At 39.6% G+C, this 20,351-nt stretch overlaps 1 protein-coding gene across 1 annotated transcript in view; it reads right to left on the reverse strand.

Annotated features, from left to right (window-relative positions):
- Positions 1–7,064: 7,064 nt before the first annotated feature.
- LOC108669211 overlaps positions 7,065–20,351 on the reverse strand; it is a 37,966-nt gene continuing 24,679 nt past the window's right edge. Inside the window, exons 5-8 of the mRNA XM_018156512.2 lie at positions 16,259–16,381; positions 15,387–15,488; positions 11,123–11,365; positions 7,065–7,741 (exon numbers count right to left, since the gene is read on the reverse strand). Coding sequence (XP_018012001.2) covers positions 7,521–7,741; positions 11,123–11,365; positions 15,387–15,488; positions 16,259–16,381 — 689 coding nt within the window. The 3' untranslated portion in view covers positions 7,065–7,520. The remainder of the gene's footprint in view (positions 7,742–11,122; positions 11,366–15,386; positions 15,489–16,258; positions 16,382–20,351) is intronic.

Below are 20,351 nucleotides of genomic sequence, written 5' to 3' on the forward strand. Positions count from 1 at the left end.
TCTCTGTCAAGTAACTCGCAGGAACTTTCGCTAGCAACTTCGGATAAATCAACTCCCTGATTCTTTACTTTCATTTTGTCCGTATTTTTCAGCTGAGCCTTCACTTCAGTCAGCTCATTGCATAACGACCTAAATTTTTCACTCAGCAAACGTACCATTTCATTCAATGAGTTTACTACCTCATTCAATGATTTCTCGATTCGTTGTTGTGCTCTTCCACCGGTTTCCTGCTTGTTCGAGCACCAAGAGTTGGTTTTTCGCAGTACGACAAAACCAATGAAGTAATTTAGTTTTCTGGTGAAATATGTATTCTTCTGAGCTAAACTTTGAACAGCTGATACAAATGAACTCTCTGCAACGTTCGCAGATGACCGTCTGGGCATCCTCGCTCACAGACCTTTTTGCAGTGCTCGCAAACTTTCATTTCTAACTCAGCTGATTTGATTTTTTTTTTTTTTTGCTGAAAAAGCGGACTTTCGACTACCTTTCCTCTTCTCTGTACAGTCATCGTACAATGCTCGATGAGAAAAACACAGGTGTAAATTTGAATTTAGTTGAGTAGAGATGTTCAGGCCTAACAGCTGAGCAAGGGAGATACAGAGGTGGAGCTGTATGAGGGAATAAAACTAAAAGAAAGTAAAAAAGGTAAATTGAAGGTAAAAACGAGTTAAATGGAGAGAATTGTGCCAGTTAAAAATTATGTCGGGTTGAGTAGAGTTCAGATTCCGTCGCAGACACGCAGCTCGCATATTTGGAAGGCGGTGAAAAGAACAAAGGCTGACCATGCGGGTGGGGAGGGTATAGGAAGACGAAGCCTGAGCGTGCTCAAGGCTCCGTTGTTCTCCGGCGCGATAGGCGTTCGCCGAGGGTTGCCAACAAGCTACACGCTTGCCCTCACACCTTGCACTGGCATTTGTCGGTAATAAAACACTTGTACTAGCCGCTTTTTCTCACTATTCGCACCATTTTTACTGAACTGCATTAAAATTGAGCCTTTTGCTGAAACTGTTTCGGTACAAAATCCGAGAGATAAGTCAAACCGGCATAGTAAAAAGTGAGAAATTTGGAAACCACAAACACGTACGTGCGTGGTGCGTCCTTGATCACGGACAGAGAGCAACCGATCATGGACAGAGAGCAAACCAAACCAAATGTTTGAAGTCTATTCAACTTGAATCGGAATGTTTACCAGGAATTTAAAAGCAAAGAAAACAGCCAGAATATTAACCATTTCTTAAGAATGAAAACGTTTCGGAGTCCAGCTCCATCGTCAGTTCAAAAGTTCAAAACCTATAAGAAAATAAGAATCAATTAGAAAACTAAATTCACATCGAAGATAAAAACCTAAATTGACAAAATAAAAACAAATACACATAAGGAGACAAGCCTATCTATTTATAGATATAGAAATAGATAGGCCTGTCTCCTTATGTGTATTTGTTTTTCATTTTGTCAATTCAGGTTTTTATCTTCGATGTGAATTTAGTTTTCTAATCGATTCTTATTTTCTTATAGGTTTTGAACTTTTGAACTGACGATGGAGCTGGACTCCGAAACGTTTTCATTCTTAAGAAATGGTTAATATTCTGGCTGTTTTCTTTGCTTTTAAATTCCTGGTAAACTTGCGACTTAAGCAATCTAGTAATTTTTGTGAATCGGAACGAATAAAAACTGAAGGAACTGGCACTTAGACCGGTGAATGTCTGTTTTCGGAAAACAGAAGTCGGTAAACGGCATTAGATTTTGTAACATTGCATTCGAGGAAGAACAAACTATTGTTAGAATTATAAGCTTCACAGTAAATTTGATAGAATTATGTTGCGAGTTTAGGAAATCAGGGAATGACTTGACATGAGAGGGATGTTTGAAAATCAAAAATGTGTAATCGACGTATCTGTTATAGAATTTTGGCTTAAAATCATGAGGGCAATTGGCCAGCCAAGAAACTTCGTGAAAACACGTAAAAATATTTGCAAAGGTTGGGCCAATCGATAGTCCCATGCCTAAAACGTCAATCTGTCTAAAAAACTTGCCAGCAAATATGAAAAACGCGTTAAGTGTCACGTTCATTTCAACGTGTAAAAATAGTATCAATATATCGTTGACCGAGGAGCTCGAGATAGTAACTTTAAACTGTTGAGTAAAAATAATATTACATGCGTATCGCAGCATGCAAATTATCGAATTGCCTGCTAATTCCGGAAAATTCAAGCCCGGCAGCACCGACGCACCCGATGTGTGCGCAGTTGAAGTTTGGATCGGCAACGAGAGAAGCTCTGCCAAATTTATTTCTGTGTTTCTATGTGTCAAATGTGAAATATGTACATTTACCGGATGATTGAGATTTTATGAGTGAGCAAAAACTGTTTTTGAGAATATCAGTGATTATTTTTCATTCCTGAAGCTGTTATGTGAAGTAGTATGTCACTTGGTCAAGATGGGCGCCTCTAAGCCAGCGACATATCACAGAATATCTGTTGTATATTAATTATTTGTTCAATCCATTCGTTTGATTTGAATCAACTAAGTAAATCAACCAGTGCAGCGTCATCTCACAGCGATAATTGTCGTGAGCTAGATCTAGTAGTTTCTGTTTTGCCCTAAAAATAGAATTCTTGCGGAAAATGCTTTGTAATTGCTAGTTGCTACAGATGATCATTTAATCATCGCAAATTGATTTAGCTTCTTTTTTAGCTAATGCGTGTCAAGTTATCTTTGGTTGTATGGGAATATCGTCGATTTGAGAATGAATGGGATTGTCAGAAAAGCTGCCGTGCTGTGAAGTTAAATGATCTAGTTCCTTCTAAATACTGTGTTCCATATTTTGCAGGTATCGTATTCCTAGTAGTAAAAGCTATTCATTAGAAAAGCATTGGAAAGTCCACGTTCGTCTTTCTAGAATCTAGAGCCTCAAAGACCGTAAGTTAAAGAACCTGCTAATTTACCCTGTGCCATGTTAATTACCGTGGTCAGCCAGTTTGGAAACTAGGCCAGTAACCTAGTAGTAGCTAATTACCATTAGCAGTCGGCCTGCATGTAAAAGGTGCCTGTAACCTAGTACTCTAGCAGTAGCCTGCCTCTGTCAGATCCTCAAAAGGTCACCTTTTTATTGCTAATGTTGAATAATTAAATCTGTCGGAATCATTTGTGGTCGGCTAGATGTAATCCCTCTACCGTTCATTATTGCCCGCTCCATTCTATGTGCCTTATATAATGATGCTATAAGCTATGAAATCAGTTAGGGTCATGATCGAGACAGACCGATGAGATTAATTAGATTAAGTATAGAGTACGATTGACCTCGTGTCTTGAATGTTGCTTTCGCTTGAAATTAGGCATCTCCCTTCTGGAACTGTGTTCATAAAAGTAATTATCGTCCTATATGACCATGGGGTTTGTCTTGTCTTATTCGATGAGTTATCGGTGTGCTGCGCGTTTCAACGATTCACACCGCAATCATGGTGTTTCGTATGTTCGATTTAAAGCAGCTCCCTTCTGGAACTGCGTTCATTAAACTAATTATCATTCTATTATCTCGGTTTCTTGTATGTCCACACTCGTATAGAATCCTGTACCTGCAGGTTTCGACGCCGAAATATAAGGAAACACTAATCAAGTCTGCGAACTTCATTTCCCCTTTATTAAATCGTGCGTCACAAAGCTCCCGAACTAAGTTGATTACTTTAGGAGCGGAACATTAAGAACTGATATTTCTAAAAGAGATTTTAAAAATTTGCGGTTTACACCGATCACAAGATCATTAACCAACCAATCACAGTGACTTTACGGTGTTACGCCTCCTTCAGAGTGTTACACCTAGCTTTTACCTCCGGTACTTCAGATTTGCGTATTTTAGAATCCTTGTACATTTTTAAACTGAGGCCTAGTTTGAATTCAGCTGTTAGCACATATCCCTCGAAATTGTAAATAGATGGGTTTTGTGCTGTCTACTATTTGTAAATTTAGGTTTTTAATTGCGTTCTGTTCTTTCAATTGTATTAATTTGTGACTTTCTATATGAAATCTAGATTCTACGAACTGGCGATTGAGCTGGACTCCGAAACGTTTTCCATAAAGATATGAATTTATGTGGACTATTCTTTGTTTTTTTTTAATTTTTAATATATTCATTCAGTGACCGAATTCATTTTTGAGTTACGTCTTTTTGACCAAATTCTAAATAATTTGAAATAAATTCCCAATGAATTTTCAAAACAAATTTTGTTTTATTCGGAAGTGTTCCTCAAAAAAGGTTGCAGATAACTAGAATACTCGTAACATGAAAGTCATTTTAATGCAAAGCTAGAAATTCAGTTGATATAATTCCAGAGACCGACATTTTGTTCCAAAGGGACTTACGTAATAAAGTTATACTGGATATGAGCTTTAGATGATGCCACAAAACTGCATTTAATTGAAGGCTGCAGAGGCCATGGTTAGTTTAGTCATATATGAGATTCGAAGCATCGCACCACAAATGCATGGGCTGACAGCCAGTCGTATTTACACGGCTGAATAGCACAGTATAAGTTATACAGTATACAGTATAGTTATGAGGCATGTAGTATAAGCTGCGCGTTTTTACTGTCGAGTGATGAAATATAATAAACCACAAACCATTTGCATCTCATTAATTTGTTACATTTTAACAAGTGACCTTCCTCCTTGCTAAGATGAACGCTCGTGATATCAGAGAGAAGAGATTAACACCTATCCTCTTCTTGGAATGGGAATGGTTGCATAAGAATTTTATTCGTCTGTTCACTTCGAACGACAAATTCTATTGAAGCACAATAATCAATAGAACGTATTAATACACAGCTACGTGAATATTTATTTTCTTCTATTGAAGCTCTTAGATTTGAGTGGTACTTCTTCTCTGCTGTTGTACTTCCCTAAGTCTGCGGCCAACATTCTGTCCGTATTACTGTACAACTTGTAATGGGAAGAACAGAAACACATCAATGCGGCGATGATGTTTATTGGTAAAACACACGAAAACTTTAAGAAGGCAGGTGAGGAAGACGTGAAATACTAGCTCTATTTCCACAGCAAAACTCAACAGCGTTAGTTCTTTAACAGCGTTGAAATCTGCCATTAGTAGAGCGCGTGATGCCGGGTGATGGAACACTAGGTGGAACACTCGTCTGAACACACTCGTCTGAACACACTCGTCTGAACACACTCGTCACAACACACTCGTCTGAACACACTCGCCTGAACACACTCGTCTGACTCTGTCAGATCCTCAAAAGGTCATCTTGTTATTGCTTATATTGAATAATTAAATCTGTCGGAATCATTTGTGGTCGGCTAGATGTAATCCCTCTCCAGTTCATTATTGCCCGCTCCATTCTATGTGCCTTATAATGATGCTTTAAGCTATGAAATCAGTTAGGGTCATGATCGAGACAGACCGATGAGATTAATTAGATTAAGTAGAGTACGATTGACCTCGTGTCTTGAATGTTGCTTTCGCTTGAAATTAGGCAGCTCCCTTCTGGAACTGTGTTCATAAAAGTAATTATCATCCTATATGCGCATGGTGCTTTGTATGTTCGATTTAAAGTAGCTCCCTTCTGGAACTGCATTCATTAAAGTAATTATCATTCTATGATCTCGGTTTCTTGTATGCTCACACTCGTATAGAATCCTGTACGTGCAGGTTTGGACGCCGAAATATAAGGAAACACGGATCAAGTCTGCGAACTTCATTTCCCCTTTATTAAATCGTGCGTCACAAAGCTCCCGAACTAAGTTGATTACTTTAAGAGCGGAACATTAAGAACTGATATTTCTAAAAGAGATTTTAAAAATTTGCGGTTTACACCGATCACAAGATCATTAACCAATCACAGTGACTTTAGGGTGTTACGCCTCCTTCAGAGTGTTACACCTAGCTTTTACCTCCGGTATACTCCAGATTTGCGTATTTTAGAATCCTTGTACATTTTTAAACTGAAGCCTAGTTTGAATTCAGCTGTTAGCACATATCCCTCGAAATTGTAAATAGATGGGTTTTGTGCTGTCTATTATTTGTAAATTGAGGTTTTTAATTGCGTTCTGTTCTTTCAATTGTATTAATTTGTGACTTTCTACATGAAATCTAGATTCTACGAACTGACGATTGACCTGGACTCCGAAACGTTTTCCATAAAGATATGAATTTATGTGGAACATTCTTTATTTTTAATTTTTAATATATTTATTCAGTGACCGAATTAATTTTTGAGTTACGTCTTTTTGACCAAATTCTAAATAATTTGAAATAAATTCCCAACGAATTTTCGAAACAAATTTTGTTTTATTCGGAAGTCTTCCTCAAAAAAGGTTGCAGATAACTAGAATACTCGTAACATGAAAGTCATTTTAATACAAAGCTTGAAATTTAGTTGATATAATTCCAGAGCCCGACATTTTATTCCAAAGGGACTTACGTAATTAAGTTATTCTGGATATGAGCTTTAGATGATGCCACAAAACTGCATTTAATTGAAGGCTGCAAAGGCCATGGTTAATTTAGTCATATATGAGATTCGAAGCGTCGCACCGCAAATGCCTGGGTTGACAGCTGTCTCTTATACACATCTAGATGTGTATAAGAGACAGGAACACACTCGTCTGAACACATTCGTCGGAACACACTCGTCGGAACACACTCGTCAAAACACACTCGTCTGAACACACTCGTCGGAACACACTCGTCAAAACACACCCTATAATTAGACTTTTCTATGTCGGTTAATTTTAACAAGCTCTCATGATCATGCTTGGCCGAGTAAACTTTTGTTGAACAGCATTTGATGTCTCGGATTACACTGAACACCAACTGGCTTCGCACATCAGAAACAAGCGACTCAATGGCAGCGCTACAGGTTCATCGACATAAAAGCTATGAAACTGCAATGCCTGCTATACCCTCGCTAGTTCTTAGTGTCAGAACGTATCCATGTTGGCAGCCAGAAAACTGCAGTGTCTGCTAGACCCTCGCTAGTTCTTAGTGTCAGAACGTATCCATATTGGCAGCCAGAAAACTGCAGTGTCTGCTAGACCCTCGCTAGTTCTTAGTGTCAGAACGTATCCATATTGGCAGCCAGAAAACTGCAGTGTCTGCTAGCTCCTCGCTAGTTCTTAGTGTCCGAACGAATACATACTGGCAGCCAGAAAACTGCAGTGTCTGCTAGCTCCTCGCTAGTTCTTAGTGTCCGAACGAATACATACTGGCAGCCAGAAAACTGCAGTGCACGTCTGCTAGCTCCTCGCCAGTTCTTAGTGTCAGAACGTATCCATATTGGCTCAGCAAAAAATAAATCCCGTCAACTCATTGACGAGACAGAATAATGCATCATATCTCAGCATGGAGAAATATTTCCTCCTGAAGATAAAATCTGAATAGGCTATAGGTAACTTAGAATTGTTGACAAATGGGAACCGTAAGAATGCCCATGAAATATTTCATTCTTCAAGCAAGGCTTAAATTTCAAGAAAAATCGAGAAAATGGTGTGTTGCAATGACAGCCTCAACACTGCTTCAGGGATGTGTTGGGGCCGATGCAAAGGGCTGCAATACAAGTATTTGCATCCTTGCAATCAATCCCATAAAGAATGTCATAAAGGGGGGCATATACAGCACAGTTTTTGCCGGGTTCGGGTTCGCCTACATAACGAATAGTATTATTCTGGCCGTTGGGAAGCCAGATGTAGTAGCCCCCTTCTCCACGTTGCGTGTTGATCCAGAAACCTGTTAATCATAGAAATTGATTACTTAGACTGGTCTCTTATTGTTATTTTTTAGTTATAATTAATTCAAAATTAGTATATAAAATGGATGGAAAAGACAGATGGAAGTCGAGTTGCATGATTTAAAAGTGTCTGTGGTGGTAGCGCGGTACCTCATGAAAAGAAAGTAATACAACATGAGTGGCCAGAAATGGAAAAGAAGCTGGATACGTGAATAGGCGCTCAGAGCATAATTAGGTTGTCTGAAGGTGTATGGGTTGGTTTGAGAGGCGAAAGGAACCCGTAAGGGCTCTTCAAGGTTTGCGCGGAGGATGAATGGGAGGATGACGGTTCATGGTTTACATTATGTACATATTCGAGTACTATTAGGTAAAAAAAGCTTATGTGCACTCTCCACATACATGAGTTTTGTATTTTAAAAATATTTTAGTGTTTTATTATTTTTTTCGAAAGGAATGATATGATGAAGGTGAGGGCGATGATGTGGTGATGATGATGTGGGTGGTTTCTGAGGTAAGCGAGTCACGCGATACTCATGAGGGTGGTTGGGTAGGCAGCAGTTATGTTGATAAAAAGCGTATAATCTCGTCATTAATGATTCATTCTCGGTGTGTTTCGTCAGTCAGTAAACAGAATATAGATACCTGCACTATTACGCGTCCATTTATAACTGACTTACAAGTGCGGCATGTTCCGTCGTGTAGATGCTTTTGGTTTGTGTGAGTAGTGGATATGTGTACATGGGTAGAGGTGGGGGCCAAGTGCTTGAAATTTGGAACTTTCGAATCGCTGGTGCTATAATAATAAATAATAATAATAGCGGTTTCAGCGTTTATTAGGCAGTAGGCCTGTCGCCAATTCTTAACATCACAGAACATTCACAGCATTTTGCGGTCTCGAACTCGCAACTCACTGCTACAATTTTGCTGTGCTTAACCGCCCGGCCTCCTCGCCGATTCTGACCAGAAACTGGCGCACAGAGCTGGGATCGAACCCGTGCCTCTCTGCGTCAATCTTGGTACACTGAACTTTAACCACTGGCCACCCTGCCCAGTGCTGTTTGTAATGTCATTACTCATTAGTAAGAGAGCTAGTCGATTGAAGTGCTTTGGGTGATTTAGTTTAATGGCGGACCAGGTTTTACGCGCTTCTTGAAGGAAGACCGTGTTTATGGTGGGGTTCCAACATTGTTCATAGTGCTCCTTAGGGTATGAAGTCGTACCGTTGTGTGTTTGTGATGATTATTAGTGCTTACTAATAACTTAACAGTAAAAAAATCCACAAAAATTCATACTATTCTGATAAAAAACGCTTTGGAGTCCAGCTCCATAGTCAGTTCGAAAATTCTAGAACACAGGTAAATCAGTAATAGTTAAGTAAATATTACAAAAAATTTAACCGGTAAAACCTATCTATTTACAATTTCAAGTGGGTAAAAGCTAAAAGCTGAATTTAAACTAGGCCTCTGTTTAAAAATATAAAATGATTCTAAATGCGCAGATCGGAAACACCGGCAGTGAGAGCTAAACCCGTCACTATCAGAAATTTGAACATCACACTGCTCGGCGAGAGGGTGCACAGCCGAATGAGGGTGGAGCAATAGTAAGTGATCAGTTCTAGAACTCCTCCCTCTATGTTCTGCGACCCTAGAATAAAGATTGCGAGAAGTTATCCAGAGGTACGCAGATCCATATCGTGCGTAACTCTGATTATAAACTATGGGCGCTCGCATTTGAATAGGGAAGATATCATTGTACCTAAAAAAATAACCGGTTAAAAATTGTTCACCAATAATACACGAAGATTAACATTTAGGAAGTACTTTGAGAATGAAAGTTTTAGCTCCCTTGACATAGTTTCGGATGCAGGGCTGAGGTAGGAAAGAGAGCAATAAACAACATTCCTACTGTCGCGCTCGGGAGCAACCTCATTGTACTGCTTGGACATGAATTTCTTTATTTGGGTATATACAAGATTAGTCGGAAATCCATTAAGCGAGAAGATATTTCGTGAAAATTTGAATTCAGCGTGCAGAGCATGGTAAGTAGAATAAATACGAAAGCCCTGATTTAAAAGTGTTTGAAGACCATTAATCTTAAATAGAAACGAACAAAGCTAAAAAATTAGATCAATACTCACTGCAGTGAGTGTCAGAGAGCGCATTTTCTCGTGCATAAATCATTTTCATTGCGATTAGTACAGCCTCTATAGTGTCCCACGCATATAGTGATTGTGAGGGCACGGACGGGCGGACGGACATGACGAGCACAATAGTGCCTTTTTTCCATAAATGAGAAATTGTGCTAAAAAGCTGGTACTGAGACTTGTGCAGGGCGATTTTCGGAAAACAAAAGTTTTAATGTGGCCATTAGATTTAGTAATATTGCAATCGAGGAAGGACAGACTATTGTTAGATTCAAGCTCCATGGTGAATTTGATGGATTAATGTTGCAAATTTAGGTAATCGAAGAAGAGTTTGACGTAAGAGGTTTGCTTAAAAATTAAAAAAGTGTCATCAATGTATCTGTTGTAGAATATTGGCTTAAAATCAAGAGGGCAATTGGACAGCCAAGAAACCTCGCGAAAAGCATAAAAATCTTCGCAAAGGTTTGGCCGAGCGAAAGACCCATGCCCAAACCGTCAATCTGTTGGTAAAACTTGTCAGAAAATATGAAAAAAGAGCTTAGAATAGATAATTCTTGAAGAGATTTTAAAAATTACGCTTCAAACCTATAACTAGGTCTGTTACATCCTGAAACAAAGAATTCAGGCAAATTTCAATGGTTTCATGAAGAGACCCATTAGTAATCAAATTTTTTTCGTTAAAAGAGGCCATAGTTAGGTCCTGAACGTCGGTAAAATCCCCTAGGCGGTTTACAAATGTTTAAGAATTGTTTGCAGTATACCACTTGTTACTCGAGAGACAGTTTAAAACCGGTACCAAGAACTTGGCAAGTTTATAACTAGGCGTATGGTATGCGGCAAAAATTGTCCGAAATTTAAACTTAGAGGCAAAATCAGACTTATGAATGTTGAGCAAACCATATAAAATATAAGGTCGCAGAACATTTATTCTAGGGTCGCAGAACATTGAGGGCGGAGCTGTAGAACTGCCAGCGTTAATTTCATGTCTTATGTATTTATTTTCCGTTTTGAAACCTGACAGTGCATTTTACTTTACTAATTGATTGTATTTGTGTTTCTAGGACTGAACTTCTGAACAGAATTTTGTGTTATGAACTGACGATGGGGCTACACTCCGAAACGTTTTCTCTTATAAAGATATGGTGAATTTTTGTGGTATTGTCTTTGCTTTCCTGGTAAGAATTTCAAACTATACACAATGTACGGCCCAAGACATATTAGGTAGATCACAACTCACTACTTTGGGCTGTTTGATTTTTGGCGTACTGCTGAATATCGGGGTTGGCCTGCAACTCGTAGGACGCCAGCTGCAAACCGAGGGCCTCGCACCGAGTCTTGGCCTCGCAGTACGAAAGGTATTCTTCGTCGTCAGGAGGATTACTTCTCATCGCAACCTCGACGCAATGTCCGGCTATTATTTTATTGCAGCAAGTCAGCTTCTGCGGCATCAGTCCATGGTTGTACGTGGTATTCTTAGCATCTGAAAATAAGTCAAATTAATCATTCATTTATCGCGGGTGTTACCTACCCAGATCAGGCCGCGAAAAATAAAATCCGCGATTCAGAATTTATCAGCTGATAGTACTTATTCAAGTATTTACGTAGTAATTACATAGTAAGTTATCATTGTTTTACGAGTTTATATAATAATTTAATTATAAGTTTTTGTATATTTTTTCGCACCATTTTAGATTATTTTTTCCAGACACCAACCGACCAACTTCTTCAGAATCCCTGTAACCAGCAAAAATACGCGAATGATTATTCCCATTGATATCACTGGTCAACAGAGAAAATAAATGTGGTTCTGAAATCATTTTGTTTGGGTCGAAAAGCATTTTTGCTGCTAATTTCGTAACTGGCGTTGTTTTTTTCTAGCACGTCTAGTTTTTTTTTAAATATTTGCATTCTTAAGTATAATATCTAAAATAATTTTATATGTATAAATATTGGTAGTATTTGAACGAAACGAATCCCCTTCTAAACGAATCCCCTTAAATAATTTAAATTACTTGTAATTAGATGTTTTTGATGCCTGAGGCTATATTGTGAGGAGTTGTTATGGAGAACAAACGTGATTATCAACATTCTGATGGATGCTGTTGTGTCAGTCAGGTAACCTGAATGTGTTTTTTTTGTGAATGGAATAGAATAGAATTGTCGTCGCTGAAGAAATAGGCCCTGTAGCCAACTCTTGTACTTTTCGTGACTTGGTTCTAAGAGGGATCCGGTGCTATAGGCATTTCAAGACTGAACATATGCTCCTGCAAAGCTTCGTCTAGTCTGTTCTTGAAGGCGTTCATACTCGGAGCTTCTACGATGCTATCAGGGAGGCTGTTCCACATGTCGGTGACTCGAAGCGAGAAGAAATGTTGTCGCATGGATGTGTTACAACGCAGTATTTAGTTTATAGCCGTGGCCCGAGGTGCTGGTTCCTGTTTCAAATTCTAGGACTCCTTCTGGGACCTTGTATAAACCGTTGGTATACTTGTATACTTCAATGAGGTCCCCACGTAGACGTCGATAACTGAGGCTTGGAAGCTTCATAATCTTCAATCTTTCATCATATGGCTTGCCTTTTAATCCCGGAATTATCCTTGTTGCATGTCTTTAAACACTCTCGACTAAATTTTTGACACTTTCTAGATTTGGTGACCACACGGCATCTCCAAAATCTAGGATCGGGCGCACGACAGCGACAAACAACAGCTTCATCGCTTCTGCATCTGGGAGCTCGCAAGAGTGTCTGATCAGTCAAAGTCATTTATTGGCTATATTAACTTGAGCTTCAATATGATAAGAAATTTTCAACTCATTGTCGACATTAACCCATAAGTCTTTTTCCATTGTAGACTTCGAAGTCGTCACTGTCGTTGCAACCGTGTCTTCTCATACTGTAATCTTGCTGAACTTTGTTCTTGCCAAGGTGGATTACTTTACATTTGTCAGCATTAAACGCAGCTGTCACATTTCTCCCAGTCCACTAACCTGTCAAGATCAACTTGCAACTGTAATTCATTGTAAACAGATCGGGGGAGATAACTCAGATAAGTAGAGGTCTTGTATGTCTTCCATTTTCTGACTATAGCTCTCAGCGTAGATTTATTCCCACCAAGCTGCTTGCCTATTGCAGATTCAGTCTTCTCAGCCTGATGTAGGTCTTCAATTCGATTTCTGTTGTCCTCCGATAACTCTTTTCATCTTCACTATAGTGGAGTTGCGAGTGTGACTGTTTGAGGTTTTGGGTAGGTGTCATTTATACTGTTAACGACTTCAAACGAGGTTCCATTAATACGGGTAATGAGTGGGGGAAATTGAAGTCTCTTTTGCTTGTTTTTAGGAGACCAAATACTTATTTTCCACCATTATTTGCAAATGAAGTCCGATAAAATGACTGTCTCATTTTTTCATGTTTTGTCTCTCATAGTTTAGGTCTACATATGATGTCAATTACAGGCCTCTCTCATCTCTTTAAGTGGGAAAACTTGCACAATTGGTAACTGACTAAATATTTATTTTCCCCACTGTATGTGAGTGTTGTGGAATGCCTTCTGTTGCTTATAACATAACATGACAAAACATAGTGATGTCGGCGCTGAAGAGTAGGCCTGATGTGGCCTGTCGCCGATTCTTGTACTTTTCATGACTTGTCCACAGGAGATCTGAAAACAGGTCCTTCGACCGGATCTTTTCCAAACTGACGATTGTTTGAAATAGCTACTAGATTTCCACTGGGTTCGATATGTAGGTCTGTTGAATTTTAGTTTTTGCGTCGCAAGTAGTATAGACGATTATTTTGTAAGAGTCCAGGTAGTTAACCGAGAGAATCAGTCCAAAGTTCTTTGTCCTCATTTCGTCACAGTACCAGGTGCTGTGAGGGACTTCACGGATTGGGTTGAGGTCATTGTCACTCCTAAACAGTCTAACGAATATTTTTTCGTTGAGACCTGGCATTAAGATAGGCGATTTGTTGTACTTCTCGTCACTTATTTGTCGTTTTCTATAATCGTGCTAGGCGGGCGGTGTGCGCTTCTAGTATAATTGCAGGCAATTTTATTTGAGCTGTATTGGTTGGTCTGTTGACTTGCATGTTTGGCTCTTGATGATGTTGCTTATGCCTGATGATGACTTGCTGCTGTGGGTGATGAGAATTGGAGAGTGAGGGCCGATGTGGGTACATTTTCGCGGATTACTAGTGTGTGTAATTGTCTTCCTATATGGTTGTAGAAGCTGTTTCCTAGTGTTTGTTTTTATGTCTGTAAGTAGGTAAACGAGATGGGGACCTGTTAAAGAGTTGTTAGACGTCTGTATAGTTGATGTGGTCTGTACGTGGTGAGTTGTGCGTTGCTCATGCAGTGATGGCGGCGTCAATTGTAATTGAGAGCATTTCAATGTGAAAATTTTCTTGAAGTTTGCAAGATATGAGTCTCCTATAATGGCTAGGACAGAACCGGAGTGTGGGGTGCTGTCATTATTGTAGCTACTCGTAAGTACCTTGTAGTTGAATACTTCAAGAGTGGTGTTGTCATCCGTCCGTCGTGGCTTTGCATCCGTCGTTGTGGTATTTTTTGTGGTGTTAGTGCATTGGGTATAAGTGCGATCTTATAGGCGGCGCATTCGGAGCAAGTGGGAGTGGGGATGCGGATTGGTGTGAAGGTGGTCTTCTATTTTGTAACACTTTAAACTAATAAGTAGGTTGTGTACTGTTCCTGTTCGCATCGTGAGAGCGTTATTTTAGTGTTTTACATTCAAAGTACGTTTGTATGTATATATGGGGCTATTGTAGTGCCTGTGGTTACGATTTTCATTATTCGAGTGTAGCGCTTATTTTTTATTATGTCCTGTATGTGTAGTTAGTTTTATTGTGTAGTTATTTCATGTTTGATTTCGTCGGTGGTGCGGCTTCCTACATCTCTGTAAAGCTGTCGTACAAAAATGTTTCGAGCAGTTTTAAGGTCAGGGGTATACGATAAAAGTTATGTTGATTTTATGAAAATGCATCTACAGCTTTTTCGAAGTAAGCTTGTCAATTGCAGTCGCGTCATTAGTTGTGGCGTAAAATCAGGTGGCCGAGCCTGTGAATCAAATTAGTGGGGCATCAAGTTCGTTAAAAGTCGTAGGGACATTTTTTAGTAAATCAGTCGGTATTCTGACGACAATTTTCTTGAGTTGGACAAGTTGGTTCTGAGGGTGAGGAGGGTCCAAAAACGGTGGAGAGGAAGAGAGGGGAAGAGGGAGCGAAATTACAGGTAATTGGTTTTCATGCATTTCTATGTTCAAAAGAATTTTTTAAGCAGAGTCACGGTTAAGAATATGTCACACTTTCCTAGTGACACTCGTTTACTTCGCAGAGCTGGCTGATCCGTCAGGTGTAGAGAAAGCGCCATTGAACAGTACTACATAAGTAGCCCCGGAGGGCCCCCGGTTGGTCTAAATTAAATCATATCCGTACACACATTAAATCTAAAATAGTTTCATCATTCTGCAGTCAGCTCACTGACCATTGAAGACGTGACCTGTGTTGTTGCTGTTGCTGAGGATGCACCCGTCAGACGAGGACTCGTTGTAGAAAAGGAAGGTGTCTCCGACCAGATCTCCTGGAACTGTAAACATAAGTAGTTCAATACGTTGTTCTCCAACAGGCGCCGTGGAGCTGAAATTAGAGGCCATGCATTTTGTTGTAATTTTTTTATAATGATATGGATTTAAAAAATCGTCTCGAGCATCAAGCGAGAGGGATGAAGACTATTAGAATTGTTTAAATACCTGGTAAATTTTTTGCTGGTTACTTGGTTTCTAATAAATTTAAATTCAACATCGCTGCAGGTTCAACGGCAAGGGGTCGGCTTCCCATAATTCAAATTAAATAAACGAAAAAATGTTATTTAGTGTGGGCGTCAGACGTTAAGAAATCTCGAATCAAAAAAGTTAAGCAGCTCGTGTAGTTTTATTAGCAAACATTAAAGTCAGTGGTTGGCCTTTCATAGGAGGACGGTGGTCATTCAACCACAATTCGCTGTATCTTACTTTTTTACCGTGTATACCTGATACCAGTTCTAAGTTAACACCCTCTTCACAATAATATTATAAGTAAAAGGGCATAGCGTCACATGTTATATTTTGAAGTCTTTGCTGGATCGTGTGCTTGTGTTCGGTTTCCTAGATAACATGGATAACACCGTCATACACAATCTGCTCCTGCCTATTGTGGCTTTACTCTTATTTCACTTGAGATTCAAAAATTTAGAATAAGAGATTTGAGATTCAAAAATTTTTACGAGGACACTAAATTTACAATGAACAATTACGTAGACAACATACGAGGCGTCATGACGTAGACAACTTACGAGGCGTCATGACGTAGACAACTTACGAGGCGTCATGACGTAGACAACTTCAGCAGGCGCGTCACCGCAGTCCTGCTCGTCGTTCTCGACGCCGTACACTATCCTGCCGCTGGCGTAGCAGGAGCCGTTGATCTTGAACATGGGAGCGTCTAAGGAGGAACGATTGCGTGAGTCAAACTCACATGAAGAAACTATTATTATTCACTTTCATGGAAATCTAACAGACTTGAATTGATATAACATCCTGATTACTGAAATAGAATAAAATTACAAGAATCAAACATTCGTATACTGAACATATACGAATTAAAAATACTTAAAGGCACAATTAATCTAATAAAACACATAATATAGTGTTTTATAAAACACATTAATTAATAAAACAATATAATCTAAAATAATGAAAACTGGCATGCATACAGCATACTTGAATCAAACTTAAGTGGATACGACGAGCCTGAATACAACATGCATGAATAAATTCTACATAAATGTAACATACAATAATAAAATATGCCTCAGTCACACATACATAAAGTTATTTGAATACAATTCTGATGAATCGAATTCATTTGGATCATGTACATTGAATCAGGAATATTTTGTTGAAACGCACATCCAGTAAACGAAATTTTATCCAACCAAACTCTCATATGTTGAACAAAGTTCAAATAAACATCGCGCAACAAACTCAGATGAATCAAGCGTGTACAAACCAGCTTTTACTATATAAAATCAAATATTTATATCATATATATTTGAATCAAATTTAAATTAATCAAACTTATATATGCGGCTGAGGCATATGCCAATCATTGACAAATTAAGCAGACTTAAATACAACTTTGGGGGCACTCATTTTAAAACTTATTTGAATCAACTATATGTAACTGAAGTAATATTTATGAACAAAATTTCGTCAATAAAGTTTGAAGATAATTCACTACATACAAATATGAAATAACCCTAATCTTTTTCGCGGAAATTGTGCCCGGGGTCAATTCAACTCACTTCTCGCAAAAGCGGCTGCCGAGCAGGCGATGATGTCCGTCGATGCGCCGCTGCTGTTCAGCTTCACCCAATCAACAGCAAGCAAATTCTTGGGGGCAAATCTGATGTATTCTTTGCCGCCTCCGAGGTCAATGGAGAACAGGTCGCCCGTGACGGTGTTGGCGAGAGCGGCGCACGTCGCGAACAAGTTGCTCTTGACGCCACCATCGATCATAAACTGTGAAGCAGGTTCAAGTTCAGGGACAGTAAACAAGTCATGATCAATCAGCAATCAGGCAAGAACAGAACAAAAAATGTACAACTGTTGTACAAAAGCAGTGTAACAGGGTGATGGTTATTTTATGGTTGTGTCTATCCGTGGTATAAGGAAGGTGTCGTGAGGGAAGATGTTGATTGTGGATTTGTTGAACGTAATTTTGTCTCTCATCTCAAATCATCAATTCTTTTGGAGGAGTCTAGGTCTTTCAGCGAGAGCTTCGGTACGAATTCGTTCTTTCTCAGTTCCTCAAGGTACGAGCTGTTGTGAGAGACAGCGGGATTGGGTAGGGGTCACTGTTGCATCTAAATAGTCTAAGAGCTATTGATCCATCTAGTTCCGGCATTGAAATGGGTAATTCTCCGTTTTGATCGTCACTAATTCTTCATTTTCTAGGGTCGCGTTCTTCGTAATGAATTTTGGTTGTCAAGAAGACAGGGACATTCTGAAGGATCTCGTCAAATGTCTGCCCTTCTGCTAAGTTTAGTGATGCGTCGTCGCCTCATGTCGGCGTCGTCAATAAATTCTGTTTGGAGGTTGAAGTTGGTGTCCGGAGTGTCGGTCTCAGGTTGTTTGCAAAAAAGTTTAATATTTTGGCGGAGTCTCTGTCGTAGTTGGTCTTCAATGATTTACACAATGATAGTATGTAGTATGCTGTCGCACCCCTCCTATCGAGAGAGGCTGGCGATATGTGCTTCGAGTACTTTGCTGTCAGTTTTACTTATGTCTTGTTAGTCAGCGTCAGGTTATGTCGAGGTATGTTGTTTGTTTGTTGGATCGCTTGTTTTGCTGTGCATACATATATTTAATTTGTGTTGTTTTTGATTGTTTCTTGTTGTGATTGCAGTTTGCATTATATTTTTTGTTAACTGTAGGGACGGTTTGCGGCTAGAATGTGGCAGTTTAGACATTTCTTGTAGGTGTTAGTGCATTGGCGATTGGCGGCTCATTCAGAGCAAGAGGGAGTGGTCATCTATTTTGTAGCATTTATACCAGATGAGTAGGTGTGTGTAGTATTCTTGTTCGCATTGTAATGTTTTTAGTGTTGTACATGTAAATTCCATTTGTGAGTTTGCGTTGGGCTACTGTGGGGTTTGTGGCAATTATTTTGATGAAGTTGGTGCAGTGTTTAATTTTAATGACGTCCTGTGTGTGTAACAAAGTCTGTTGAATAGCAATATCATGTTTGATTTCGTCAGCGGCGTGGTTTCCTACATCTTGGTCGAGTTGATGTGAGAAAAAGTTCCGTTTGGCTCCGAGGCCGGGGAGTGTACGGGGAGTCAGGATGATTTCTTTAAATTCTTCTGTCGTTTTTCTTTTGTCTTTTTATGAATTACAGTAGTGTCGTAAGTGACAGCGTAAAATCCGGTAGCAGTGTCGGTCAGTCGAATAAGTGGTGCGTTAAGTTCTTTGAAAGTTACGAGTATTTGGAACATTTCTGGTTGGTCAATCGGAATTCAAGGGTAAATTTTTTTTTAGTTGAATACGGAAAGTCAGGGGTCTCAAGCGGTCTGATGAAATGGATGATGAGCTAAGTGCAAGTGAAAATGAAGATGATGGCGAATGAAGCGACGAGTAAGATGGAAGTTGTCGTTGAGATGAAGATGATGATGAGGAGTTACTGCCTCTCGCTCTCTGGGACAAGCTCGTCGGGTTCGAGGCAGCGCGGTGCCCCTTGGAGGAGGGGGCATGGGAGTAAAGAGAGGGGAGGGAGCGAAAACGCTTGTATTTTGATAGGAGTGCAGTTACAAAAGAACAGTAGAAACAGAGGCAAACAATTTAAGTCAGTGGTTCCTAGTGACACTCACGGCTTAAAAGCTTCCAATCTAAATACGTAGGGTTGGAGGCTTTGCTGTTAGGTCTACAGTCTCGTCTTAACTGCGAGTCACTCACGGAGAGTTTCGTTTGTACGTAAAAGTGATCGGGACAACCGTCATCAAAGAATAACTAGCCCGTCGTGTAATGGCGGACCTTGTGCAAGTATTTGAAGGGTTGAAACTGTCGGTGTTGTCTTGCAATGACGTCTGGAGAAAATTTGAATCGATTGAAGATCCATGGGTCATGTGCTCTGTTAGTGGACCAGGGTTTGCGAACTTGTTGATGGATTGCTATGCTTAGGGAGGGGGGGGGAATGCTGCATTGTTCGAAAATTATTTGTGAAGGTCGGACAGTGTGCGCTTATGATGAATCGTGATTTTTTTTACTTTCTGCAGTTCGGATTATGAAATTTTGGAGATTGTATGATAAGGTATTAAGGAGTATATAGGGGATGATCTTGAAAATGCGTGGAAAAGGTGCATCTTATGTTGGGAGAGAGGAAGGCATAAATGCCTCCTCTTTCCCAAGATTGCCTCCTTTCTCCCAAGTCTGCCTCCTCTCTCACAAACTTTCACCTTGAGTAGGTTTGTGAGAGCTGTTGCTTTTCTGTCTGATAGCAACCAAGAAGGCAGCGGCTCTCATGGTCGCTGCCTCCAAGGCCACTCCTTTACGCTAAAATTACTGAACATAATTCTTATCCACTAAAAGAGATCTAAAAATTGTTCTGTCGGGAAATGGTGAAAGAAATATAAGGTTTCTTGCAAATTTACCTCAGATTTGCGGCAAGATGCTGAATTCCGGGCCAACATATTGAGCTGATGAAACGCTGTTCGTGATCTACTATAACGTTTTCTGTCTCTCGTTGACCCTATTTGTTCATATTTAAACTTTACAGCGCCTGCTCTGATGCCTTCAGTGACTAAGACCTCTTGCTGGCAGCGGTCGTCTCTTGTTTACTCACCATTCGTAGTTATTTCGTTCACAAGATACAATCATTCTTAACAGCTGATCGGAAGGAAATATAAAGTATATTC

Source organism: Hyalella azteca, unplaced genomic scaffold (assembly GCF_000764305.2).
Source record: "Hyalella azteca isolate HAZT.00-mixed unplaced genomic scaffold, Hazt_2.0.2 contig3057, whole genome shotgun sequence".
Lineage (NCBI taxonomy): Eukaryota > Metazoa > Arthropoda > Malacostraca > Amphipoda > Hyalellidae > Hyalella > Hyalella azteca.